The sequence below is a fragment of the Anomaloglossus baeobatrachus genome, chromosome 4, assembly GCF_048569485.1.
Source record: "Anomaloglossus baeobatrachus isolate aAnoBae1 chromosome 4, aAnoBae1.hap1, whole genome shotgun sequence".
In the NCBI taxonomy this organism is placed as follows: Eukaryota; Metazoa; Chordata; class Amphibia; order Anura; family Aromobatidae; genus Anomaloglossus; species Anomaloglossus baeobatrachus.
In genome coordinates, this window is record NC_134356.1 from 43,972,947 (window position 1) to 44,000,623 (window position 27,677).

Here is a 27,677-nt window from a genome sequence, read left to right on the forward strand (position 1 = left end):
GCTCAGGTGCTCGGTACTCGTAACTAGTGATGAGCGGGCACTACCATGCTCGGGTGCTCGGTACTTGTAACTAGTGATGAGCGGGCACTACCATGCTCGGGTGCTCAGTACTCGTAACTAGTGATGAGCGGGCACTACCATGCTCGGGTGCTCAGTACCCGTAACTAGTGATGAGCGGGCACTACCATGCTCAGGTGCTCTGTACTCGTAACTAGTGATGAGCGGGCACTACCATGCTCGAGTGCTCAGTACTCGTAACTAGTGATGAGCGGGCACTACCATGCTCGGGTGCTCAGTACTCGTAACTAGTGATGAGCAGGCACTACCATGCTCGGGTGCTCAGTACTCGTAACTAGTGATGAGCGGGCACTACCATGCTCGGGTGCTCAGTACTCGTAACTAGTGATGAGCGGGCACTACCATGCTCGGGTGCTCAGTACTCGTAACTAGTGATGAGCGGGCACTACCATGCTCGGGTGCTCAGTACTCGTAACTAGTGATGAGCGGGCACTACCATGCTCGGGTGCTCAGTACTCGTAACTAGTGATGAGCGGGCACTACCATGCTCGGGTGCTCGGTACTCGTAACTAGTGATGAGCGAGCACTACCATGCTCGGGTGCTCGGTACTCGTAACTAGTGATGAGCGAGCACTACCATGCTCGGGTGCTCGGTACTCGTAACTAGTGATGAGCGAGCACTACCATGCTCGGGTGCTCGGTACTCGTAACTAGTGATGAGCGGGCACTACCATGCTCGGGTGCTCGGTACTCGTAACTAGTGATGAGCGGGCACTACCATGCTCGGGTGCTCGGTACTCGTAACTAGTGATGAGCGGGCACTACCATGCTCGGGTGCTCTGTACTCGTAACTAGTGATGAGCGGGCACTACCATGCTCGGGTGCTCGGTACTCGTAACTAGTGATGAGCGGGCACTACCATGCTCGGGTGCTCAGTACTCGTAACTAGTGATGAGCGGGCACTACCATGCTCGGGTGCTCAGTACTCGTAACTAGTGATGAGCGGGCACTACCATGCTCGGGTGCTCAGTACTCGTAACTAGTGATGAGCGGGCACTACCATGCTCGGGTGCTCAGTACTCGTAACTAGTGATGAGCGGGCACTACCATGCTCGGGTGCTCAGTACTCGTAACTAGTGATGAGCGGGCACTACCATGCTCGGGTGCTCAGTACTCGTAACTAGTGATGAGCGAGCACTACCATGCTCGGGTGCTCAGTACTCGTAACTAGTGATGAGCGAGCACTACCATGCTCGGGTGCTCAGTACTTGTAACTAGTGATGAGCGAGCACTACCATGCTCGGGTGCTCGGTACTCGTAACTAGTGATGAGCGGGCACTACCATGCTCGGGTGCTCAGTACTCGTAACTAGTGATGAGCGGGCACTACCATGCTCGGGTGCTCAGTACTCGTAACTAGTGATGAGCGGGCACTACCATGTTCGGGTGCTCGGTACCCGTAACTAGTGATGAGCGGGCACTACCATGCTCGGGTGCTCAGTACTCGTAACTAGTGATGAGCGGGCACTACCATGTTCGGGTGCTTGGTACCCGTAACTAGTGATGAGTGGGCACTACCATGCTCGATACTTGGAACAGTCAGAGGCTTAGATGGACATGGCTCAAGTATAATGGAATTCAAGCATTGGAGTTCCTCATTGACTTCCATTATCCTTAATCAACAAGTCGCTCCTGTCCAAGCATCAAACTGCTTGTTACAAGTACCGAGCATGGTAGTGCTCGCTCATCACTAGTTACGAGTACTGAGCACCCGAGCATGGTAGTGCTCACTCATCACTAGTTACGAGTACGGAGCACCCGAGCATGGTAGTGCTCGCTCAGCACTAGTTACGAGTACCGAGCACCCGAGCATGGTAGTGCCTGCTCATCACTAGTTAAGAGTACCGAGCATGGTAGTGCTCGCTCATCACTAGTTACGAGTACTGAGCATGGTAGTGCCTGCTCATCACTAGTTACGAGCACGGAGCACCCGAGCATGGTAGTGCTCGCTCAGCACTAGTTACGAGTACCGAGCATGGTAGCAGGGCTGTGGAGTCGGTAAGCCAAACCTTCGACTCCGACTCCTCAAATTCTCTTGCTCCGACTCAGACTCGGAGTCGGAGTCGGAGTCGGAGTCTGAGTCGGAGCAAGAGAATTTGAGGAGTCGGAGTCGAAGGTTTGGCTTACCGACTCCACAGCCCTGCTACCATGCTCGGTACTCGTAACTAGTGCTGAGCGAGCACTACCATGCTCGGGTGCTCCGTGCTCGTAACTAGTGATGAGCAGGCACTACCATGCTCAGTACTCGTAACTAGTGATGAGCGAGCACTACCATGCTCGGTACTCTTAACTAGTGATGAGCAGGCACTACCATGCTCGGGTGCTCGGTACTCGTAACTAGTGCTGAGCGAGCACTACCATGCTCGGGTGCTCCGTACTCGTAACTAGTGATGAGTGAGCACTACCATGCTCGGGTGCTCAGTACTCGTAACTAGTGATGAGCGAGCACTACCATGCTCGGTACTTGTAACAAGCAGTTTGATGCTTGGACAGGAGCGACTTGTTGATTAAGGATAATGGAAGTCAATGAGGAACTCCAATGCTTGAATTCCATTATACTTGAGCCATGTCCATCTAAGCCTCTGACTGTTCCAAGTATCGAGCATGGTAGTGCCCACTCATCACTAGTTACGGGTACCAAGCACCCGAACATGGTAGTGCCCGCTCATCACTAGTTACGAGTACTGAGCACCCGAGCATGGTAGTGCCCGCTCATCACTAGTTACGGGTACCGAGCACCCGAACATGGTAGTGCCCGCTCATCACTAGTTACGAGTACTGAGCACCCGAGCATGGTAGTGCCCGCTCATCACTAGTTACGAGTACTGAGCACCCGAGCATGGTAGTGCCCGCTCATCACTAGTTACGAGTACCGAGCACCCGAGCATGGTAGTGCTCGCTCATCACTAGTTACGAGTACTGAGCACCCGAGCATGGTAGTGCTCGCTCATCACTAGTTACGAGTACTGAGCACCCGAGCATGGTAGTGCTCGCTCATCACTAGTTACGAGTACTGAGCACCCGAGCATGGTAGTGCCCGCTCATCACTAGTTACGAGTACTGAGCACCCGAGCATGGTAGTGCCCGCTCATCACTAGTTACGAGTACTGAGCACCCGAGCATGGTAGTGCCCGCTCATCACTAGTTACGAGTACTGAGCACCCGAGCATGGTAGTGCCCGCTCATCACTAGTTACGAGTACTGAGCACCCGAGCATGGTAGTGCCCGCTCATCACTAGTTACGAGTACCGAGCATGGTAGCAGGGCTGTGGAGTCGGTAAGCCAAACCTTCGACTCCGACTCCTCAAATTCTCTTGCTCCGACTCCGACTCCGACTCCGACTCCGACTCCTACATATATTGCTTATAGTTAGGTGAAAAATTTATTGTAGTACATGAATATGTGTATGTGAACATCAGACATTTAATAATTTTTATGATACAATAATCAAGATATTTGGATAGAACATAAAATATATTTATTGGAATACAACTTTAGAACACAAAAAACTGTAATAAATTGTAAATATGTAATACACTATGTAATATACAGTAGATTACATATATATCTTGTGTGTGTATATACACTGTATATATATATATATGTAAATATATATATATTACATATTTACAATTTATTAGTTTTTTTGTGTTCTAAAGTTGTATTCCAATAAATATTTTATGTTCTATCCAAATATCTTGATTATTGTATCATAAAAACAATTAAATGTCTGATGTTCACATTGTACTACAATAAATTTTTCACTTAAATATAAGCATTATACTAAATGTTGTTATTTAGTAAAATATTCAGCACATTCTGCATTGCACTCCTGTCCCCAATTTATTATATATTTTAGGAGTCGGAGTCGGTGCATTTTATACCGACTCCGACTCCGACTCCGACTCCACCAAAATGAGCTCCGACTCCGACTCCACGACTCCGACTCCACAGCCCTGCATGGTAGTGCCCACTCATCACTAGTTAAGAGTACCGAGCATGGTAGTGCTCACTCATCACTAGTTACGAGTACCGAGCATGGTAGTGCCCACTCATCACTAGTTACGAGTACAGAGCACCTGAGCATGGTAGTGCTCGCTCATCACTAGTTACGAGTACTGAGCACCAGAGCATGGTAGTGCTCGCTCATCACTAGGTACGAGTACAGAGCACCTGAGCATGGTAGTGCTCACTCATCACTAGGTACGAGTACAGAGCACCTGAGCATGGTAGTGCTCGCTCATCACTAGTTACGAGTACTGAGCACCCGAGCATGGTAGTGCCCACTCATCACTAGTTACGAGTACAGAGCACCTGAGCATGGTAGTGCTCGCTCATCACTAGGTACGAGTACAGAGCACCTGAGCATGGTAGTGCTCGCTCATCACTAGGTACGAGTACAGAGCACCTGAGCATGGTAGTGCTCGCTCATCACTAGGTACGAGTACAGAGCACCTAGAGCATGGTAGTGCTCGCTCATCACTAGGTACGAGTACAGAGCACCTGAGCATGGTAGTGCTCGCTCATCACTAGGTACGAGTACAGAGCACCCGAGCATGGTAGTGTCCGCTCATCACTAGGTACGAGTACAGAGCACCTGAGCATGGTAGTGCTCGCTCATCACTAGGTACGAGTACAGAGCACCTGAGCATGGTAGTGCTCGCTCATCACTAGGTACGAGTACCGAGCACCTGAGCATGGTAGTGCCCACTCATCACTAGTTACGAGTTCCGAGCACCTGAGCATGGTAGTGCCCGCTCATCAATAGTTAGCAGCTCTACACCTGTATTGTAATCCTGTCTGCGATGATAATGAGGTTGCTGAAAAGCCCTATGTAGAGAACATGAATCTAAACTTCTATAATAGCCTCGGTGGCTAGTGTGAAAATTGCAAGGTTCTCTTATTCTAAAAAAGAAAAGAAATAAATAATTATACATATACATTTTTTTTATAACTAGAGATTGTAATAAAAAGTTAACAATTTTTTAAAAATACATTAAAAACAAAAAAAAAATTGCTTCAAATAGGTCATTTTCTGATGACACATTCCCCCTATGTAATGATGGATTATCCCAAAAGATAGGTGACAATTAACACTAGAAGTCCCAGAGAGGGGTCATTTAACATTTCTACCATTGGAACCCTATGGAGCTCGAAATTCCTGGGACTTCTAGTGTTAACCGATCACTGGTGGTCCGACTGCTCGTATAAAAGTGAAATCTGCAGTATGGCCTAATGCCTCCATGATAACACCGAGCTACCAAGGACAGGAAGTGTTGTCATAGGGACTAAAAGTCTTACATTAAGCCTGTAAAGTCAGCTTGTGATGGCATTTCCAGCCCTTTGGATCCTATAGGCATCATGTGGAAACCCTGCCAACCGTTCCAGTCTCTTGCCATACACACAACACTGGTCACTCCATGAAGATGAATGGATGACACCCATCGGTGAGGCGTCCGACAGCCCCGGACCTGAGAGGAGTAACTTGTAATTCTGTCATTTGACAATAGATGCTATAATTACGGCAGAACGACTAATCCGCACTTCGTGTATAGAGTAGCACTGCCTCCGGGCCCACCCCTGGAGCACAGCTCTACCTTCGGGATTTCTCTACTTTAGTCTTAATATTTTTTTATTTTTATTATTTTTCAATCTGATATTTAAGTGTGTGTGGTTTGAAAGACTCCATGTTGTATTTTTTTTTTTTCCCTTTTATTTCACGTGTTACGTCCACGCAGGAGAATGTTCTTTAACTCAATAAAGAAGAACGTTTTGTAAGATTTTTTGGAGCCGTGTTCTCGTAAGATTCACTCCTGGTTCTCGTATGGGACGGTGCAATAGAAAGGTGATAACTCTCACTCAGAAAACTCATCTCTAATGCCACGGGCAACACAGACCAGGATATATAGGATCGTGTTCACACCACTTTCTGAGTGGTAAAAAAAAACGTTACCAGTAGTGATGAGCGGGCACTACCATGCTCGGGTGCTCTGTACTCGTAACTAGTGATGAGCGAGCACTACCATGCTCGGGTGCTCAGTACTCGTAACTAGTGATGAGCGGGCACTACTATGCTCGGGTGCTCAGTACTCGTAACTAGTGATGAGCGGGCACTACCATGCTCGGGTGCTTAGTACTCGTAACTAGTGATGAGCGAGCACTACCATGCTCAGGACGCATAACCAGCAGGCAGATGCAACTCATTTACTCAGTTAATGGAAATCAATGGGAAGATTTTCTGGAAAAATGCTCAAATTCCCCTTTGGCTTCCACTATACTTGGTACTCGAGTGGCAACCCTTCTAGCATCCAATTGCTCGTTACGAATACCCGAGCATGGTAGTGCCCACTCATCACTAGTTACGAGTACCGAACACGACACCCGAGCATGGTCACACTATTTATGAGTACCCAGCACCCGAGCATGGTAGTGCCCGCTCATCACTAGTTATGAGTACCCAGCACCCGAGCATGGTAGTGCCCGCTCATCACTAGTTATGAGTACCCAGCACCCGAGCATGGTAGTGCCCGCTCATCACTATTTATGAGTACCCAGCACCCGAGCATGGTAGTGCCCACTCATCACTAGTTACTAGTACAGAGCCCCCGAGCATGGTAGTGCCCGCTCATCACTAGTTACCAGTACCCAGCACCCGAGCATGGTAGTGCCCGCTCATCACTAGTTACGAGTATCGAGCACCCGAGCATGGTAGTGCCCGCTCATCACTAGTTACGAGTACTGCGCACCTGAGCATGGTAGTGCTCGCTCATCACTAGTTACGAGTACTGCGCACCTGAGCATGGTAGTGCTCGCTCATCACTAGTTACGAGTACTGCGCACCTGAGCATGGTAGTGCCCGCTCATCACTAGTTACCAGTACCCAGCACCCGAGCATGGTAGTGCCCGCTCATCACTAGTTACCAGTACCCAGCACCCGAGCATGGTAGTGCCCGCTCATCACTAGTTACGAGTACTGCGCACCTGAGCATGGTAGTGTCCGCTCATCACTAGTTACCAGTACCCGAGCATGGTAGTGCCCGCTCATCACTAGTTACCAGTACCCAGCACCCGAGCATGGTAGTGCCCGCTCATCACTAGTTACGAGTACTGCGCACCTGAGCATGGTAGTGTCCGCTCATCACTAGTTACGAGTACTGCGCACCTGAGCATGGTAGTGTCCGCTCATCACTAGTTACCAGTACCCGAGCATGGTAGTGCCCGCTCATCACTAGTTACCAGTACCCAGCACCCGACCATGGTAGTGCCCGCTCATCACTAGTTACAAATCATGGTTCACAACCTACGTATGCCATAATTTGCAACTTTGAAAACTTTCACCCTTGTTTACGGCTTTTTTGTCTTAAGAAGTGGGTAAATCTGTGCAGCGGTAGCAGAGCCACTGGCACTCAGAAAGAAAAGGGCCTCTGTGCCAAAACAATATACAGGTCCTTTGCAGCCCAAGAAGTCATCAAAATGCACAATTCCACCTGCTTTGGGAGGTAGAAATGCCCCCACACCTTACCTCCTGGGCCCACAGACTGCGCCAACGATATGCCCACCTCTGGGCAGAGCCACCCGCAGTGTTACCCCTGTACTAGAATTTGTGCCATAATCAGTCGGCAGCCACTGATCGGCTACGTCAGGAGATTGGTGGGAGACACACGGGTGAGAACCAGTCTGACATTTTTTCTTTCTGCACTCTGGAGCAGGCAATTATTAAAGGCAACCTGTCACCAGATTTGGGGCCTATAAGCTGCGGTCACCACCAGTGGGCTCTTATATACAGCTTTCTAACATGCTGTATATAAGAGCCCAGGCCGGGGGTAGAACATAAAAAACACTTTATAATACTCACCTAAGGGGCGGGGCGGTGCGGTGCAGACTGGTGTCTCCGTTCTCCGGGTCAGGCGCCTCCTATTTTGGCCATCTTTGTCCTCCTTCTTCTGACGTCTTAAGGTCCAGTCACACTAAGCAACTTACCAGCGATCCCAACAACGATAGGGATCGCTGGTAAGTTGCTAGGAGGTTGCTGGTGAGATGTCACACTGCGACGCTCCAGCGATCCCACCAGCAACCTGACCTGGCAGGGATCGCTGGAGCGTCGCTACACAAGTTGCTGGTGAGCTCACCAGCAACCAGTGTCCCAGCCCCCAGCGCCGCGTGGAAGATGCTGCGCTTGGTAACTAAGGTAAATATCGGGTAACCAACCCGATATTTACCTTGGTTACCAGCGCACGGAGCTACACGTGCAGAGAGCAGGGAGCAGCGCACACTGAGCGCTGGCTCCCTGCTCTCCTAGTTACAGCACACATCGGGTTAATTAACCCGATGTGTGCTGCAGCTAAATGTGCACAGAGCAGGGAGCAGCGCACAATGCTTAGCGCTGGCTCCTTGCTCTCCTAGTTACAGCACACATCGGGTTAATTAACCCGATGTGTGCTGCAGCTAAATGTGCACAGAGCAGGAGCCGGCACTGACAGTGAGAGTGGAGGAGGCTGGTAACAAAGGTAAATATCGGGTAACCAAGGACAGGGCTTCTTGGTTACCCGATGTTTACATTGGTTACCAGCCTCCGCAGAAGCCGGCTCCTGCTGCCTGCACATTTAGTTGTTGCTGTCTCGCTGTCACACACAGCGATCTGTGCTTCACAGCGGGACAGCAACAACTAAAAAATGGTCCAGGACATTCAGCAACAACCAACGACCTCACAGCAGGGGCCAGGTTGTTGCTGGATGTCACACACAGCAACATCGCTGCTACGTCACAAAAGTTGTTCGTTACCAGCGATGTTGCTAGCGATGTTGCTTAGTGTGACGGGGCCTTTAGTGCATGACACATCCTACATCATCCACACTAGCCGGCATTGAGGTCCTGCACAGGCGCACTACAATACTTTGATCTGCCCAGCATTAGATTACGTTCTACACAGCGGTCTGGGCTCTTATATACAGTATGTTAGATTGCTGGATATAAGAGCCCACTGGTGGTGGTAGCAGCTTATAGGCACCAAATCTGGTGACAGGTTCCCTTTAAGGGCTGCCCAGAAGAATAGTCTTGCAATTCCATTATGATTTTTTACATCGTCTATAACGTCCAGAGCTACAATCATAATGTTGCAGCTTTCTTCGGCGCTCCATTGGGAGACCCAGACGATTGGGTGTATAGCTACTGCCTCCGGAGGCCACACAAAGTATTACACTAAAAAGTGTAAGGCCCCTCCCCTTCTGCATATACACCCCCCGTGGGATCACGGGCTGCTTCAGTTTTATGCTTTGTGCGAAGGAGGTCAGACATCCACGCATAGCTCCATTGTTTTTAGTCAGCAGCAGCTGCTGACTATGTCGGTTGGAAGAAAAGTGGGCCCATATGGGCCCCCAGCATGCTCCCTTCTCACCCCACTTTTGTCGGCGGTGTTTGTTAAGGTTGAGGTACCCATTGCGGGTACGGAGGCTGGAGCCCACATGCTGTTTTTCCTTCCCCATCCCCCCTCAGGGCTCTGGGTGAAGTGGGATCTTACCGGTCTCCAGGCACTGAGACCGAGCTCCATCCACAGACCCGGAGAACCTGCTGGATATGGAGCTGGGTATCGTCAGGGACAGGGCCCTGCTACATTAAGGTACTCTGTGTCCCCGTACACATCGCGCACACACACACCAGCATTGCTGGGAGTGCTAGTGCGCCGGGGACAACAGCGCGGAGCGCTTGTGCTATTATTCACTGCAGCTTAGCTGAGTGAATTTATGTGTTAGAAACTGCCGCGCCGGCCGCTGCGGGGTGTTTTACACTGTGGCGCGGCTGGGACTTGTGGTGCGCCGGGGACTTCCGCGCTGGCCGTGCACATAGGACGGCCGCGCTTATTACTCGAGTCCCCGGCTTTGCGGCCTAGTTTTCGCTTCGTTCCCGCCCCCAGCCCTGCCAGTCAGGGGAGGGGCGGGACGCTGTACAGAAAGTCAGCGCCGAGAGCTGGAGTCTGCTTTGCATTCTCCAGCCCCCTTCACTGGACACAGTGGGACGCCAGTTTCCCGCTCTTGTCTGGGGCACGCCCACGGCCCGCCCCTCTTCACAAGACGCCGGCAGCCATTCCTGCATGCAGTCCGAGCTGGAGAAGGGAGACAAGCTCTGGGCAACCAGTCACAATTCGGGCGACCACACACCCGCCTTTGTGCGGGCGGTAAGCAGCACCTGAAGTGCTGACCCCACTAATGCCATTTGTACTTTATGCCTAGATGGCTAGACTACAGCAGCAAAAAGCAAGGGTGCTAAGGCACAGGCTTTCTAAGCTGCTTGTATTGCATGTGCTGAAGTGTTCATTTGTACTTTATGCTGGTATGCTATACACTGCACTGTACGGTCGCTATTCTTGGCTATATACTCCTAGATGGCTGGACAACAGCAGCAAAAAAGCAAGGGTGCTGAGGCACAGGCTTTCTATGCTGCTTGTACTGCATGTGCTGAAGTGTTCATTTGTACTTTCTGCTTGTATGCTATACATTGCACTGTACGGTCGCTATTCTTGGCTAATGCTTCTAGATGGCTAGACAACAGCAGCAAAAAAGAAAGGGTGCCAAGGCACAGGCTTTCTATGCTGCTTGTACTGCACGTGATACTGTTCCACACGGCAGGTTCCACTGTCCCCATTGTGTGCAATGCTCCCCTGTAGCACTTGGTCAGCCGGGGTCGCTGCTAGAGGTGGCCAAAGGAGCCACCTGTGAACCCTGTCCAGGGACAGGGACGGAGTTGCAGTTTCGGCTGATAGATTGTCTGTGACTGTGACTAACATCTTAGAGACTTTGCAGTCCAGACGGACCATGGGCAATGTTGATACAATGCTCCCTGGCCGCCCTCATTTGGAACAAATCAGTGCTCCGGGGGGGTCCCATGCATCCCAGGGCGCAGGCTCTGACATGGACGACAGTCCCAGACAGTCTAAGCGAGCTCGCTGGGAGCGGCACTCGGCTTCATCACTGGTTAGGGTCCCAGCAGGACTCTCTGTATGATGAGGCAGACGTAGCTGATCAGGACTCTGATCCTGAGACCGCTCTCAATCCGGATACTCCGGATGGTGACGCCATAATGAATGATTTCCTAGCGTCCATCAAGGGAATGTTGGATATTTCTCCCTCAGCTCCTCCGGTGGAGGAGTCAGCTTCACAGCAGGAGAAATCCCTTTTCAGTATCTCAAGCGTATTTTGAGTACTTTTCTGGCCACTCTGACTTCAGAGAAGCAATCCGGAAACACCACACTTATCCAGATAAGCGTTCTCCAATCGTATTAAGGATACACGTTATCCTTTTTTCTCCCTGACGTGGTCAAGCGCTGGACCCAGTGTCCAAAGGTGGATCCCCCAATCTCCAGGCTTGCGGCTAGATCCATAGTTGCAGTGGAAGATGGGACTTCACTTAAAGATGCCATTGACAGACAGATGGAGCTCTGGTTGAACTCTGTCTATGAAGCTATCGGCGTGTCGGTTGCTCCGGCATTCGCAGCCGTATGGGCATTCCAAGCTATTTCAGCTGGTCTTGCGCACGTGGACACGGTCACATGTACATCTGTGCCGCAGATGGCGTCCTTAACCTCGCAATGTCTGCATTGCGACTTACGCTATTAATGCTGTCCTGCACTACGAGCCGTACGTCAGTGGCGTCCGCCGACTCCGTGGTTTTACGCAGAGCCTTGTGGTTGAGGGAATGGAAAGCAGATTCTGCTTCCAAGAAAGTGCTTAACCAGTTTGCCATTATCTGGTGACAGACTGTTTGGTGAGCGATTGGATGAAATCATTAAACAGTCCAAGGGTAAGGACTCTTCCTTACAACAGTCCAGATCAAACAACACAACAGAGGAAGGGACAGTCGAGGTTTCGGTCCTTCCCAGGCTCGGGCAGGTCCCAATTGTCCTCGTCCAAAAGGACTCAAAAGGCTCAGAGAGGCGCAGATTCCTGACAGGCTCAATCACACCCAAGGAAGGCAGCCGGAGGAACCGCTACCAAGGCGGTTTCCTCATGACGTTCAGCCCTCTCTCTCCGCATCGCGGTCGGTGGCAGACTCTCCCGCTTTGGCGACATTTAGCTGCCACAGGTCAAAGACCGGTGGGTGAGAGACATTTTGTCTCACGTGTACAGGATAGAGTTCTGTTCTCGTCCTCCGACTAGATCTTCAGAACTTCCTCGCCTCCCGACCAAGCCGATGCTCTTCTTCAGGCAGAAGGAGTGGTAATCCCTGTTCCTCCTCAGGAACAAGATACGGTTTTTACTCCAATCTGGTTGTGGTACCAAAAGACGACGGCTTTTTCCGTTCCGTTTTGGACCTAAACCTGCTCAACAAGCACGTGAAAACCAGGCGGTTCCGGATGGAATCCCTCCGCTCCGTCATTGCCTCAATGTCTCAAGGAGATTTCCTAGCGTCAATAGACATCAGGATGCTTATCTCCACGTGCCGATTGCTCCAGAGCACCGGTGTTGGCTACGTTTCGTTATTGAAGACGAGCATCTTCAGTTCGTAGCCCTGCCCTTCGGTCTGGCGACAGCCCCACGGCTTTTCACCAAGTTCATGGCAGCAATGGGAGTAGTCCTGCACTCTCAGGGCCACTCTGTGATCCCTTACTTGGACGATCTACTTGTCAAGGCACCCTCTCAAGAGGCATGCCAACACAGCCTGAACGTGGCGCTGGAGACTCTCCAGAGTTTCGAGTGGATCATAAACTTTTCAAAGTTAGATCTGACACCGACCCAATCGCTGACATATCTTGGCATGGAGCTTCACACTCTCTCAGCGATAGTGCAGCTCCCGCTGAACATACAGCGTTCACTACAGACGGGGGTGCAGTCTCTCCTTCAAGGCCAGTCACACCCCTTAAGACGCCTCATGCAGAGGCAGTCCCTTTCGCGCAGTTTCATCTGCGTCCACTTCTATAGGACATTCTTCGCCAATGGATGGGAAGTCGACGTCCCTAGACAGGAACGTACCCCTTTCTCAGACGGGCAAGGACTCTCTTCAGAGGAGTCCACCCTTCAGATCAATGTTCTGGAAATCTGGGCAGGGTATCTTGTCCTGCAAACCTTTCAGCAGAGGCTGGAAGGCAAACAGATCCGAATTCAGTCGGACAACTTCGCAGCGGTGGCATACATCAACCACCAAGGCGGAACACGCAGTCGCCAAGCCTCCCAGGAAGTCCGGCGGATTCTGATGTGGGTGGAAGACAGAGCATACACCATATCCGCAGTTCACATCCCGGGCGTAGAAAACTGGGAAGCAGACTTCCTCAGTCGCCAGGGCATGGACGCAGGGGAATGGTCTCTGCACCCGGACGGGTTTCAAGAAATCTGTAGCCGCTGGGGGAGGCCGGACGTCGACCTACTGGCGTCTCGGCACAACAACAAGGGCCCGATTTTCATGGCGCGGTCTCACGATCAAAGAGCTCTGGCGGCAGGCGCCTTAGTTCAGGATTGGTCGCAGTTCCAGCTACCCTATGTGTTTCCCCCTCTAGCACTGTTGCCCAGAGGGCTACGCAAGATCAGCTCCGATTGCCGCCGCGCCATCCTCGTCGCCCCAGACTGGCCGAGGAGGTCGTGGTACCTGCATCTGTGGCATCTCATGGTCGGCCGACCGTGGGCACTACCAGACCGGCCAGAATTACTGTCCCAAGGGCCGTTTTTTCCATCTGAATTCTACAGCCCTGAACCTGACTGTGTGGCCATTGAGTCCTGGATCCTAGCGTCTTCAGGATTATCTCAAGACGTCATTGTCACCATGAGACGGGCTAGGAAGCCGACGTCTGCCAAGATCTACCACAAGACGTGGAAGATATTCTTATCTTAGTGCTCTGCTCAGGGAGTGTCTCCCTGGACATTTGCATTGCCTACTTTTCCTTCCTTCCTGCAATCTGGTTTGGGAAAAGGTTTGTCGCTCGGCTCCCTTACCGGACGAGTCCCAGCGCTGTCTGTATTCTTTCAGAAGCGCATAGTACGACTTCCTCAGGTACGCACGTTCCTGCAGGGGGTTTGTCACATTGTCCCTCCGTACAAGAGGCCGTTAGACCCATGGGATCTGAACAGGGTACTAATTGCTCTCCAGGAGCCGCCCTTTGAGCCTCTGAGGGATGTTTCACTTCTCGACTTTCACAGAAAGTGGCTTTTTTGGTAGCGGTCACGTCTCTTCAGAGAGTGTCCGAGCTAGCAGAGCGGTCATCCAAAGCTCCCTTCCTGGTGTTTCACCAAGACAAGGTAGTGCTGCGCCTGATTCCGGGGTTTCTCCCTAAGGTGGTACCCCCCTTTTTCATCTCAGTCAGGATATCTCATTACCTTCCTTTTGTCCTCATCCAGTTCATCGATATGAATTGGATTTGCATTTGTTGGATCTGATGAGAGCGCTCAGAATCTACATTTCCCGCACGGCGCCCCTCGGATGCACTCTTTGTACTTGTCGCTGGTTAGCGCAAAGGGTCGCAGGCTTCCAAATCCACCCTGGCTCGATGGATCAAGGAACCAATTCTTGAAGCCTACCGTTCTGCTGGGCTTCCGGTTCCATCAGGGCTGAAGGCCCATTCTACCAGAGCCGTGGGTGCGTCCTGGACATTATGGCACCAGGCTACGGCTCAGCAGGTGTGCCAGGCGGCTACCTGGGTGAGTCTGCACACCTTCACCAAGCGTTATCAGGTGCATGCCTACGCTTAGGCGGATGCCAGCCTAAGTAGAAGAGTCCTGCAGGCGGCGGTTGCCTCCATGTAGGGAAGGGCTGTTTTTACAGTCCAAACTTGAGGTATTAAATTACCCACCCAGGGACTGCTTTTGGACGTCCCAATCGTCTGGGTCTCCCAATGGAGCGCCGAAGAAGAAGGGAATTTTGTTACTTACCGTAAATTCCTTTTCTTCTAGCTCCAATTGGGAGACCCAGCACCCGCCCCTGTTCCTTCGGGATTTTTGGTTGTTCGGGTACACATGTTGTTCATGTTGAATGGTTTCAGTTCTCCGATGTTCCTTCGGATTGAATTGTTTAACCAATTATTGGCTTTCCTCCTTCTTGCTTTTGCACTAAAACTGAAGCAGCCCGTGATCCCACGGGGGGTGTATATGCAGAAGGGGAGGGGCCTTACACTTTTTAGTGTAATACTTTGTGTGGCCTCCGGAGGCAGTAGCTATACACCCAATCGTCTGGGTCTCCCAATTGGAGCTAGAAGAAAAGGAATTTACGGTAAGTAACAAAATTCCCTTCTTTTGAGGAGTTTTCCGGGACTTGGCACTGATTATTTACCCTTAGATAGGTCATCAATGTCTGCTTGGTGGGGGAGCCATGTCCAGCACTCCCAGCAAACAGGTATTCCCAGTGCCGCTGCCTCAGAACTACCCAGTTGCAGAACTGCACAGCGCCATCATCTATATAGTGGCCGCGGCTCGGTATTGCCCATCCGCTCCCTACTAATTCGCATTAATACTTGGCCGTGGTGACTATTTTGGGTGTCACACTTCCACCGTTCAGTCCTTGATGTCCTATCCTACGGACAGGCCATTAATGTTAAAGTTCCAGAACACCCCTTTAAATATCCCATCATCCCTTGCTAACTCACAGAATGCATGGCAGTCTCCATTTTTTTTAACCCACTTTATACTAGGGAACACTGGGAAAAGTGGCCCATGTGGACTGGAGCTGTACCTCTGACGCGTAACATCACATACCTTCCACAGGAAAAACACTACGACGCAAGATTAGCTGCAGGACCCAGGGTGAAACAGCCATTTTTACTGTCGCACTTCAATACTCGGGCTCTGTGAAGCCGTTTGGCATACAGGACCAAAACATTTTTGGCCGTCGCAGTGGAAAGATTTCTGTAGGCCAATGTGGAAGTTAACCCCTTCAGCCCCGGGGCACTTTTCGTTTTTGCGTTTTTGTTTTTTGCTCGCCTTCTTCCGAGAGCCGTAACTTTTTTATTTTTACGTCAATCTTGCCATATGAGGGCTTGTTTTTTGCGGGACGAGTTGTACTTTTAAATGAAACCATAAGTTTTACCATATAGTGTACTGGAAAACAGCAAAAAAAATTCCAAATGCAGAAAAATTGCAAAAAAAAGTGTGATGGCACAATAGTTTTTGGGATGTTTTATTCACGCTGTTAACTATATGGTAAAACTGATGTGTAGGTATGATGCCTGAGGTCAGTGCGAGTTTATAGACACCAAACATGTATAGGTTTACTTGTATCTAAGGGGTTAAAAAAAAATTCACAAGTTTGTCCAATAAAAGTGGCGCACGTTTTGCGCCATTTTCCAAAACACGTAGCGTTCTTATTTTTCGGGATCTATGGCTCAGTGACTGCTTATTTTTTGCGTCTCGAGCTGTGGTTTCTAACGGTGCCATTTTTGCGCAGATGCTAGGTGTTGATCGCCTGTTATTGCATTTTGCGTAAAACGTGCGGCGACCAAAAAACGTAATTTTGCCGTTTGGTAAACGGCGTAGTGGCAAAAAAATTCAAATCAGATTAATTGATTTTATATTTTGATAGATCGGGCATTTCTGAACGCGGCGATACCAAATGTGTATATTTATTTTTTATCCCTTTAATTTTCAATGGGGGGAAAGAGGGGTGATTTGAACTTAGTTTTTTATTGATTTTTTTTAAAAAAAAAATTTTTGTACTTTTTCTTAATTTTACTAGTCCCCCTAGGGGGCTATAGCGATCAGCAATCCGATCGCTCTTATCTATCTGCTGATCACAGCTATACAGCTGTAAACAGCAGATACAGTCACTTTCTTTATCCCTCTGCTCTCGGCCGAGGGAAAACGAAAGTGAAACATCATAGCTGCAGGCGTCATCACATGACCCTGTGCTACGATGGCAACCACCGATAGTCACGTGATCACGCACGTGACTTCCGGTGGGGGCGACGGTAAGTAAAAAACATGGCTGCGCGCATTTAGATCTTGCTGCCAGACTGGCAGCAAGATTTAAGGGGTTAATGGCCGCGGGTGGAAGCGATTCCACCCGCGGCTAGCAGGCACACGTCAGCTGTTGGAAACAGCTGATCTGTGTGCCGACCGCCGCCGCCTGCCCGCGGGAGGGGGTGGGGCTTAACGGGACACGCTCCATGACGGATATATCCGTCCATGGTCGTGAAGGGGTTAAAGGGAGTCTGTCAGCACAAATTACTAACCAAATCAAGCACAGGCGCATCCTTAGGCTGCTTTCAGACTACTTTTTAACATGCGTCCTGAACTTTTTTTTTAACGCAAAAACGGATCCAGTGCAAATGCGTTTTCATTTCACTGCATTTGCAATGGACTTGTGTCTACATGCGTTCACATGTGTCTGCGTGTGTTATAGGGAGGATCCAGCGACTTGTAGCGTTTTTGAGCTGCATCCAAATCCTGCAAAAATCGCTGGATCCTGACTATACTGCACGCAAACGCATGTGAACGCTGATAAACAGGATCCTACTTGGCCAGAAACCAGCCTGGCATGATCACAGACTCACTCTCTGCAGTCTAACTCTTCCCTCCCCTCTTTTCCCCTCCCCTCTTTTCCCCTCCCCTCTTTTCCCCTCCCTCCCCTTCTCTTCCCCTCTCTTCCCCTCCCTCCCCTTCTCTTCCCCTCTCTTCCCCTCCCTCCCCTTCTCTTCCCCTCTCTTCCCCTCCCTCCCCTTCTCTTCCCCTCTCTTCCCCTCCCTCCCCTTCTCTTCCCCTCTCTTCCCCTCCCTCCCCTTCTCTTCCCCTCTCTTCCCCTCCCTCCCCTTCTCTTCCCCTCTCTTCCCCTCCCTCCCCTCCCCCTCTCTTCCCCTCCCTCCCCTCCCCCTCTCTTCCCCTCCCCCTCTCTTCCCCTCCCTCCCCTCCCCCTCTCTTCCCCTCCCTCCCCTTCCCCTCTCTTCCCCTCCCTCCCCTTCCCCTCTCTTCCCCTCCCTCCCCTTCCCCTCCCTCCCCTTCCCCTCCCTCCCCTTCCCCTCTTTTCCCCTCCCTCCCCTTTCTTTCCCTCCCTCCCCTTCCTCTCTTCCCCTCCCTCTCTTCCCTTCCCCTCCCCACTCCTCTCTTCCCCACTCCTCTCTTCCCTCCCCCTCCCCTCCCTTTTCCCCCTCCCATCTCCCCCTCTCCTCCCTTTTCCCCCCCTTTCTCTTTTCCCCTCTCTTCCCCTCCCCTTTTCCCCTCTCTTTAAGACTCTCTTCTGTAATAGATGTTTATGAGAATATCAGCTGTCCATAGGGACAGACGATAAATGTATAATCACCTGAGGGTCCTCAACAAACCCAAGAACGGGGATCCCAAATTGTCAGTGTGAACAAATGATAAGTACTTCTGTTGGCAGTAAATGGAGTAGTAATCACATGGGACTGTAGGAATCCTAGGTCGGTAAGACCACCACCAGCCATATACATTCATCACCAATTGTGGGGATCGGTGATATTCATGCAGATTATATGGCCCATTTAAGTAAATGGTCACTAAAATGTAAAAAAAAATAAAATTAAAAAATAAAAATAAATAATAAAAAATCAGCCTCTAGATTAGAGCAATAATCTTGGACTTAAAATAAACAGCCCCCAAAAATTGGAAAAAAATAATACCAGGTCATATAAAGTAGACTTGTTGATTTCATTCAGGATCTTGCTGCCCTTAGTTACCAAACATGATTTTTTTTTGTTCTTTTAAATAATTTATATATTTTCTAGTTCCAATAGATAAAACAATGATCGGCACAAACACGTAAACGCGGCAGAAGGAGAACGGCCATGTGTCCCCGCTGCTCTCCCCGTATCACAGCAAGGTACAAAATGAAAAAGCAAAAAGAAAAAAAAAATGCAATATTTATGGTGACGTATTGGCAGGCGGCTCCGCGTGGGAGGACGTCCTCGGGAGGCTCCGTCCCGTCACAGATCATCTGTTATCGTTGCGATTTTGCACAAAGTTGATGGAGTACGAGCCTGTGTTAGCGTCCTGGTTAACCTGAAAGTTCTGTGTGGAGAGTCCGAAGGGCTTAAGGACCAGGTTTCCCAAATCCTTTAATTTACCTAAGAATCAGAGATAAACAGAGTAAGATTTCGCAGCTGGAGACAGTCGCGCGGTGGATACTGTGTGAGATCGGGGCTTACTTATCATTTCCTCCTTTAAACGCTCATTTCTTTCATCGATCTGCCTGGGCAAGCGCTAAAAAAAGAATTATAGGGTTAATGATTTCAACAAAAGTTTAGAATTTTTTTCCATGTGACAAAACCAGTTGTGTTGTTCTTTTATCATTAAAGGGAATCTGTCAGCAGGTTTCTACTATGTAATCGGAGAGCAGCATTAAGTAGGGGCAAAGACCCCCCCCCCATTCCAGCAATGTATCATTTATTGGGCTGTACATTTCAATACAATCAATGTTTTATCAACAGGAGATTATCATTACAGGACTAGGTGTCTCTTGCCTCCTAGTTCAACCACACACCCACCACTGATTGGCAGCTTTCCGTCAGTGTACACAGAGGGCTGCCAATCAGTGGTGTGGGTGGGGTTATACAGGGCTCAGCATTGGAAGCTCAGCAGCAGAGAAAACTAGGTTTGTATCACAACTGCTGCACCCAGTAAGCTAAGTGATATATCACTGAAATCAGGGTCTCTGTCCCTACATCTGCTGTGTGTCAATTAGTTTACTGGGTGCAGCAGTTGTGATACAATCCCCGTTTCCTCCGCTGCAGAGCTCGGAATGCTGAGCCCTGTATAACCCCACCCACATCACCGATTGGCTGCTCTCTATGTACACTGACAAAGTTTCCAATCAGTGGTGGAGGCAGGCTTTGACTAGGAGGCAGGAAACACTTATTCCTGTAGTGATAATCTTCTACTGATAAAATATTGTTTGTATTGAAACAAAAACACAGAGCCCAGTTAGTGACACATTTGTGGAATCAGGATCAATATTCTGCTGTCAGATTCCTTTTAAAATGATTAGAAACGTGGCTCCATTTGTTCTCAACTCTATCTAGAACTGGACCATTCACATTAGATTAATGTTCCCTAAATGGTGGCCTCTCGAAAGATGTGAAGAGTAAGCGGATTGGGCATGTTGGATTTTAACATGTCTGATCTTTTTTGATGCAGGATACAAGCTGCTGGCAGAAGCAAGCAAAATGTGAGGATTTATGGTGCCATTCGGCCAACAGATACCGTACAGACCAAAAGTTTGAACACACCCTCTCATTCAAAGAGTTTTCTTTATTTTCAGGACTCTGAAAATTGTAGATTCACATTGAAGGCATCAAAACTATGAATTAGCACATGTGGAATGAAATACTTAAAGTGTGAAACAACTGAAAATATGTCTTATATTCTAGGTTCTTCAAAGTAGCCACCTTTTGCTTTGATTACTGCTTTGCACACTCTTGGCATTCTCTTGATGAGCTTCATGAGGTAGTCACCGGAAATGGTTTCCCAACAGTCTTGAAGGAGTTCCCAGAGATGCTTAGCACTTGTTGGCCCTTTTGCCTTCACTCTGCGGTCCAGCTCACCCCAAACCATCTCGATTGGGTTCAGGTCTGGTGACTGTGGAGGCCAGGTCATCTGGCGTAGAACCCCATCACTCTCCTCCTTAGTCAAATAGCCCTTACACAGCCTGGAGGGGTGTTTGGGGTCATTGTCCTGTTGAAAAATAAATGATTGTCCAACTAAACGCAAACCGGATGGAATAGCATGCCGCTGCAAGATGCTGTGGTAGCCATGCTGGTTCTGTATGCCTTCAATTTTGAATAAATCCCCAACAGTGTCACCAGCAAAGCCCCCCCACACCATCACACCTCCTCCTCCATGCTTCACGGTGGGAACCAGCCATGTAGAGTCCATCCGTTCACCTTTTCTGCGTCGCACAAAGACACGGTGGTTGGATCCAAAGATATCAAATTTGGACTCATCAGACCAAAGCACAGATTTCCACTGGTCTAATGTCCATTCCTTGTGTTCTTTAGCCCAAACAAGTCTCTTCTGCTTGTTGCCTCTCCTTAGCAGTGGTTTCCTAGCAGCTATTTTACCATGAAGGCCTGCTGCACAAAGTCTCCTCTTATCGGTTGTTCTAGAGATGTGTATGCTGCTAGAACTCTGTGTGGCATTGACCTGGTCTCTAATCTGAGCTGCTGATAACCTGCGATTTCTGAGGCTGGTGACTCGGATAAACTTATCCTCCGCAGCAGAGGTGACTCTTAGTCTTCCTTTCCTGAGGCGGGCCTCATGTGAGCCAGTTTCTTTATAGCGTTTGATGGTTTTTGCCACTGCACTTGGGGACACATTCAAAGTTTTCCCAATTTTTTGGACTGACTGACCTTCATTTCTTAAAGTAATGATGGCCACTCATTTTTCTTTACTTAGAATTTGTATTATGGCAAGAAAAGAAGGGAATTTTGTTTACTTACCGTAAATTCCTTTTCTTCTAGCTCCAATTGGGAGACCCAGACAATTGGGTGTATAGCTTCTGCCTCCGGAGGCCACACAAAGTATTACACTTAAAAGTGTAAAGCCCCTCCCCTTCTGCCTATACACCCCCCCGTGCATCACGGGCTCCTCAGTTTTGGTGCAAAAGCAGGAAGGAGGAAACTTATAAATTGGTCTAAAGTAAATTCAATCCGAAGGAAGTTCGGAGAACTGAAAACCATTCAACACGAACAACATGTGTACACAAAGGACAACAGCCCGAAGGGAACAGGGGCGGGTGCTGGGTCTCCCAATTGGAGCTAGAAGAAAAGGAATTTACGGTAAGTAAACAAAATTCCCTTCTTCTTTGTCGCTCCATTGGGAGACCCAGACAATTGGGACTTCCAAAAGCAGTCCCTGGGTGGGTAAAATAATACCTCGTAATAGAGCCGTAAAACGGCCCCTTCCTACAGGTGGGCAACCGCCGCCTGAAGGACTCGCCTACCTAGGCTGGCATCTGCCGAAGCATAGGTATGCACCTGATAGTATTTCGTGAAAGTGTGCAGGCTCGACCAGGTAGCCGCCTGACACACCTGCTGAGCCGTAGCCTGGTGCCGCAAAGCCCAGGACGCACCCACGGCTCTGGTAGAATGGGCCTTCAGCCCTGAGGGAACCGAAAGCCCAGAAGAACGGTAGGCTTCGAGAATTGGTTCCTTGATCCACCGAGCCAGGGTTGATTTGGAAGCCTGTGACCCTTTACGCTGGCCAGCGACAAGGACAAAGAGTGCATCCGAGCGGCGCAGGGGCGCCGTACGAGAAATGTAGAGTCTGAGTGCTCTCACCAGATCTAACAAGTGCAAATCCTTTTCACATTGGTGAACTGGATGAGGACAAAAAGAAGGTAAGGAGATATCCTGATTGAGATGAAAAGGGGATACCACCTTAGGGAGAAATTCCGGAACCGGACGCAGAACCACCTTGTCCTGGTGAAACACCAGGAAAGGGGCTTTGCATGACAGCGCTGCTAGCTCAGACACTCTCCGAAGTGATGTGACTGCTACTAGGAAGACCACTTTCTGCGAAAGGCGTGAAAGAGAAATATCCTTCATTGGCTCGAATGGTGGTTTCTGAAGAACCATCAGCACCCTGTTCAGATCCCAGGGTTCTAACGGACGCTTGTAAGGAGGGACTATGTGACAAACCCCCTGCAGGGACGTGCGTACCTGTGGAAGCCTGGCTAGGCGCTTCTGAAAAAAACACAGAGAGCGCTGAGACTTGTCCCTTAAGGGAGCCGAGCGACAAACCCTTTTCCAATCCGGATTGAAGGAAGGAAAGAAAAGTGGGCAAGGCAAATGGCCAGGGAGTAAAACCCTGATCAGAGCACCAGGATAAGAATATCCTCCACGTCCTGTGGTAGATCTTGGCGGACGTTGGTTTCCTGGCCTGTCTCATAGTGGCAATAACCTCTTGAGATAACCCTGAAGACGCTAGGATCCAGGACTCAATGGCCACACAGTCAGGTTGAGGGCCGCAGAATTCAGATGGAAAAACGGCCCTTGAGACAGCAAGTCTGGTCGGTCTGGTAGTGCCCACGGTTGGCCCACCGTGAGATGCCACAGATCCGGGTACCACGACCTCCTCGGCCAGTCTGGAGCGACGAGGATGGCGCGGCGGCAGTCGGACCTGATCTTGCGTAACACTCTGGGCAACAGTGCCAGAGGAGGAAACACATAAGGGAGTTGAAACTGCGACCAATCCTGAACTAATGCGTCTGCCGCCAGAGCTCTGTGATCTTGAGACCGTGCCATGAATGCCGGGACCTTGTTGTTGTGCCGGGACGCCATTAGGTCGACGTCCGGCATCCCCCAGCGGCAACAGATCTCTTGAAACACGTCCGGGTGAAGGGACCATTCCCCTGCGTCCATGCCCTGGCGACTGAGAAAGTCTGCTTCCCAGTTTTCTACGCCCGGGATGTGAACTGCGGATATGGTGGAGGCTGTGGCTTCCACCCACAGCAGAATCCGCCGGACTTCCTGGAAGGCTTGCCGACTGCGTGTTCCGCCTTGGTGGTTGATGTATGCCACCGCGGTGGAGTTGTCTGACTGAATTCGGATCTGCTTGCCTTCCAGCCACGGCTGGAACGCCTTTAGGGCAAGATACACTGCCCTTATCTCCAGAACATTGATCTGAAGGGAGGACTCTGGCTGAGTCCAGGTACCCTGAGCCCTGTGGTGGAGAAAGACCGCTCCCCACCCTGACAGACTCGCGTCCGTCGTGACCACCGCCCAGGATGGGGGTAGGAAGGATTTCCCCTTCGACAATGAAGTGGGAAGAAGCCACCACCGAAGGGAGGCTTTGGCTGCCTGAGAAAGGGAGACGTTCCTGTCGAGGGACGTCGACTTCCTGTCCCATTTGCGGAGAATGTCCCATTGAAGTGGACGCAGATGAAACTGCGCAAAAGGAACTGCCTCCATTGCTGCCACCATCTTCCCTAGGAAGTGCATGAGGCGCCTCAAGGGGTGTGACTGGCCTTGAAGGAGAGATTGCACCCCTGTCTGTAGTGAACGCTGTTTGTCCAGCGGAAGCTTCACTATCGCTGAGAGAGTATGAAACTCCATGCCGAGATATGTCAGTGATTGGGCCGGTGTCAGATTTGACTTTGGGAAATTGATGATCCACCCGATCTCCAGAGCAATGTTCAGGCTGTGTTGGCATGCCACCTGAGAGGGGGCCTTGACAAGAAGATCGTCTAAGTAAGGGATCACCGAGTGTCCCTGAGAGTGTAGGACTGCTACCACTGTTGCGATGACCTTGGTGAAAACCCGTGGGGCTGTCGCCAGGCCGAAAGGCAGTGCCACGAACTGAAAGTGTTCGTCCCCTATGGCGAAACGCAGGAAGCGCTGATGCTCTGGTGCAATCGGTACGTGGAGATAAGCATCTTTGATGTCGATTGATGCTAGGAAGTCTCCTTGGGACATTGAGGCGATGACGGAGCGGAGCGATTCCATCCGGAACCGCCTGGTTTTTACGTGTTTGTTGAGCAGTTTTAGGTCCAGAACAGGACGGAAAGATCCGTCCTTTTTTGGCACCACAAACAAGTTGGAGTAAAAACCGTGACCCTGTTGCTGAAGAGGAACAGGGATCACCACTCCTGCCTTCAGAGTGCTCACCGCCTGAAGAAGAGCATCGGCTCGCTCGGGGGGCGGAGATGTTCTGAAGAATCGAGTCAGAGGACGAGAGCTGAACTCTATCCTGTAACCGTGAGACAGAATGTCTCTCACCCAACGGTCTTGTACCTGTGGCAGCCAGGCGTCGCAAAAGCGGGAGAGCCTGCCACCGACCGAGGATGCGGTTTGAAGAGGCCGAAAGTCATGAGGAGGCCGCTTTGGGAGCGGTTCCTCCGGCGGTCTTTTTAGGACGTGACTTAGACCGCCATGAATCGGAGTTCCTATGACCCTTCTGTGGCCTGTTGGACGAGGAGAATTGAGACCTGCTCGCGGGCCGAAAGGACCGAAACCGCGATTGTACCTTCCGTTGTTGAGGTCTGTTTGGTTTGGACTGGGGTAAGGATGAGTCCTTTCCCTTGGATTGTTTAATGATTTCATCCAATCGCTCACCAAACAGGCGGTCGCCAGAAAATGGCAAACCGGTTAAGAACTTTTTGGAAGCAGAGTCTGCCTTCCATTCACGTAGCCACATGGCCCTGCGGACTGCCACCGAATTGGCGGATGCTACCGCCGTACGGCTCGCAGAGTCCAGGACAGCATTAATGGCGTAGGACGCAAACGCCGACGCCTGAGAGGTTAAGGACACCACCTGCGGAGCAGAGGCACGTGTGACTGCATTAATCTGCGAGTGACAAGCTGAGATAGCTTGGAGTGCCCATACGGCTGCGAATGCCGGAGCAAAGGACGCGCCGATAGCTTCATAGATGGATTTCAACCAGAGCTCCATCTGTCTGTCAGTGCCATCTTTGAGTGAAGCCCCATCTTACACTGCAACTATGGATCTAGCCGCCAGTCTGGAGACTGGAGGATCCACCTTGGGACACTGAGCCCAACCCTTGACAAAGGCAGGGGGGAAGGGATAACGTGTGTCCTTAAGGCGCTTAGAAAAGCGCTCATCTGGACAAGCTCGGTGTTTCTGGACTGCCTCTCTGAAGTCAGAGTGATCCAGAAACGTACTCATTGTACGCTTGGGAAACCTAAAACGGAATTTCTCCTGCTGAGAAGCGGACTCCTCAATTGGAGGAGCTGGGGGAGAAAGATCCAACACCTGATTGATGGACGCTATAAGGTCATTCACTATGGCGTCTCCTTCAGGTGTATCTAGGTTGAGAGCGGCCTCAGGATCAGAATCCTGATCTGCCACCTCCGCTTCATCCTCTAGAGAGTCCTCTTGCTTAGACCCTGAGCAGTGTGATGAAGTCGAGGGAAGCTCCCAGCGAGCCCGCTTAGGCGGTCTGGGACTGCGGTCCGTGTCGGAGACCTCACCCTGGGACCTATGCGTCACCCCAGGAGCACTTTGCTGCTCCAACCGAGGGGGGCCTGGGGTCAATGATTCAACAGTGCCCGGGGCCTGTGTTACCGGTCTGGACTGCAAGGCTTCTAGTATCTTAGCAGACCATTTATCCATAGACTCAAAGTTTGTCAGCGAATACTGCAAACTCCGTCCCTGTCACCTGAACAGTGGTAGCAGGTGGTTCCACCTGGGCCACCAGTGGCAGAGGCTCCGGCTGAGTAAGTGCCACAGGGGCCGAGCATTGCACACAATGAGGGTAGGTGGAACCTGCCGGTAGCATAGCCGCACATGAGGTACAGGTTGCAAAGTAAGCCTGTGCTTTGGCACCCTTGCTTTTTGCGGACGACATGCTGTTGTCTCCTCTGAGTACAATCCGGGAGGGTATATAGCCAAAAACCAACAGTGCGACCGTACAGAGTAAACGTATAGCATATAAGCATATATATATATATATATATACACACACTTCGGCACCCAGGGGGGCCAGCACCTAGTAACAGGTGCGGCTTACCGACCGCCCAAAGCGGTTGTGTGACCACCAGATTCCCTGCCTGGGCCTCCCAGCGCCGTGTTGTCTCTCCTCTCCAGCGTCAGAAGTGCTGACAGGAATGGCTGCCGGCGTTCTGTGAGAAGGAGGGGGCCGTGGGCGTGCCCTAGAAAGTGCGGGAATCTGGTGCCCCACTGTGCTCAGTGAGGGGGGAGGAGGATACAAAGTATGCTCCAGCCCTCAGCGCTGACGTCCAGTGCAGCGTCCCGCCCTTCCCCTGACTGGCAGGTCCAGGGGCGGGAGTATGCGGTAATAGGCCGCAGAAGCCGGGGACTAAAGTTATAAGCGCGGCCGGCAAACAAGCGCGGTCAGCGCGGTAGTCCCGGCGCACTAACACACCCAGCAGTGCTGCAGCGTGTATAACACAAGCGCTCCATGCGCCGTCCCCAAGGGGACACAGAGTACCTCACAGTAGCAGGGCCTTGTCCCTGACGATACCCGGCTCCTGTCCAGCAGATTCCCCAGGGGCTGCGGAGGGAGCACGGTCCCAGTGCCTGGAGACCAATTAGGATCCCACTTCACCCAGAGCCCTTAAGGGATGGGGAAGGAAAACAGCATGTGGCTCCTGCCTATGTACCCGCAATGGGTACCTCAACCTTAACAGCACCGCCGACCAGAGTGGGGTGAGAAGGGAGCATGCCGGGGGCCCTGTTATGGGCCCTCTTTTCTTCCATCCGATATAGTCAGCAGCTGCTGCTGACTAAATTGTGGAGCTATGCGTGCATGTGTGCCTCCTTCGCACAAAGCATAAAAACTGAGGAGCCAGTGATGCACGGGGGGGTGTATAGGCAGAAGGGGAGGGGCTTTACACTTTTAAGTGTAATACTTTGTGTGGCCTCCGGAGGCAGAAGCTATACACCCAATTGTCTGGGTCTCCCAATGGAGCGACAAAGAAAAAGCAGCTAACAGTCTCTTCAGTAGGACTATCAGCTGTGTATCCACCAGACTTCTGCACAACAAAAATGATGGTCCCAACCCCATTTATAAGGTAAGAAATACCACTTATTAAACCTGACAGGGCACACCTGTGAAGTGAAGACCATTTCCGGTGATGACCTCTTGAAGCTCATCAAGAGAATGCCAAGAGTGTGCAAAGCAGTAATCAAAGCAAAAGGTGGCTACTTTGAAGAACCTAGAATATAAGACATATATTTTCAGCTGTTTCGCATTCTTTTGTTA

At 50.6% G+C, this 27,677-nt stretch overlaps 1 protein-coding gene across 1 annotated transcript in view; it reads right to left on the reverse strand.

Moving 5' to 3' along the window:
- Nucleotides 1–18,627: 18,627 nt before the first annotated feature.
- TTC1 (tetratricopeptide repeat domain 1) overlaps nt 18,628–27,677 on the reverse strand; it is a 46,939-nt gene continuing 37,889 nt past the window's right edge. The window contains exons 6-7 of the mRNA XM_075342211.1: nt 19,144–19,198; nt 18,628–19,062 (exon numbers count right to left, since the gene is read on the reverse strand). Of these exons, the coding sequence (XP_075198326.1) occupies nt 18,929–19,062; nt 19,144–19,198 (189 nt within the window). The 3' untranslated portion in view covers nt 18,628–18,928. The remainder of the gene's footprint in view (nt 19,063–19,143; nt 19,199–27,677) is intronic.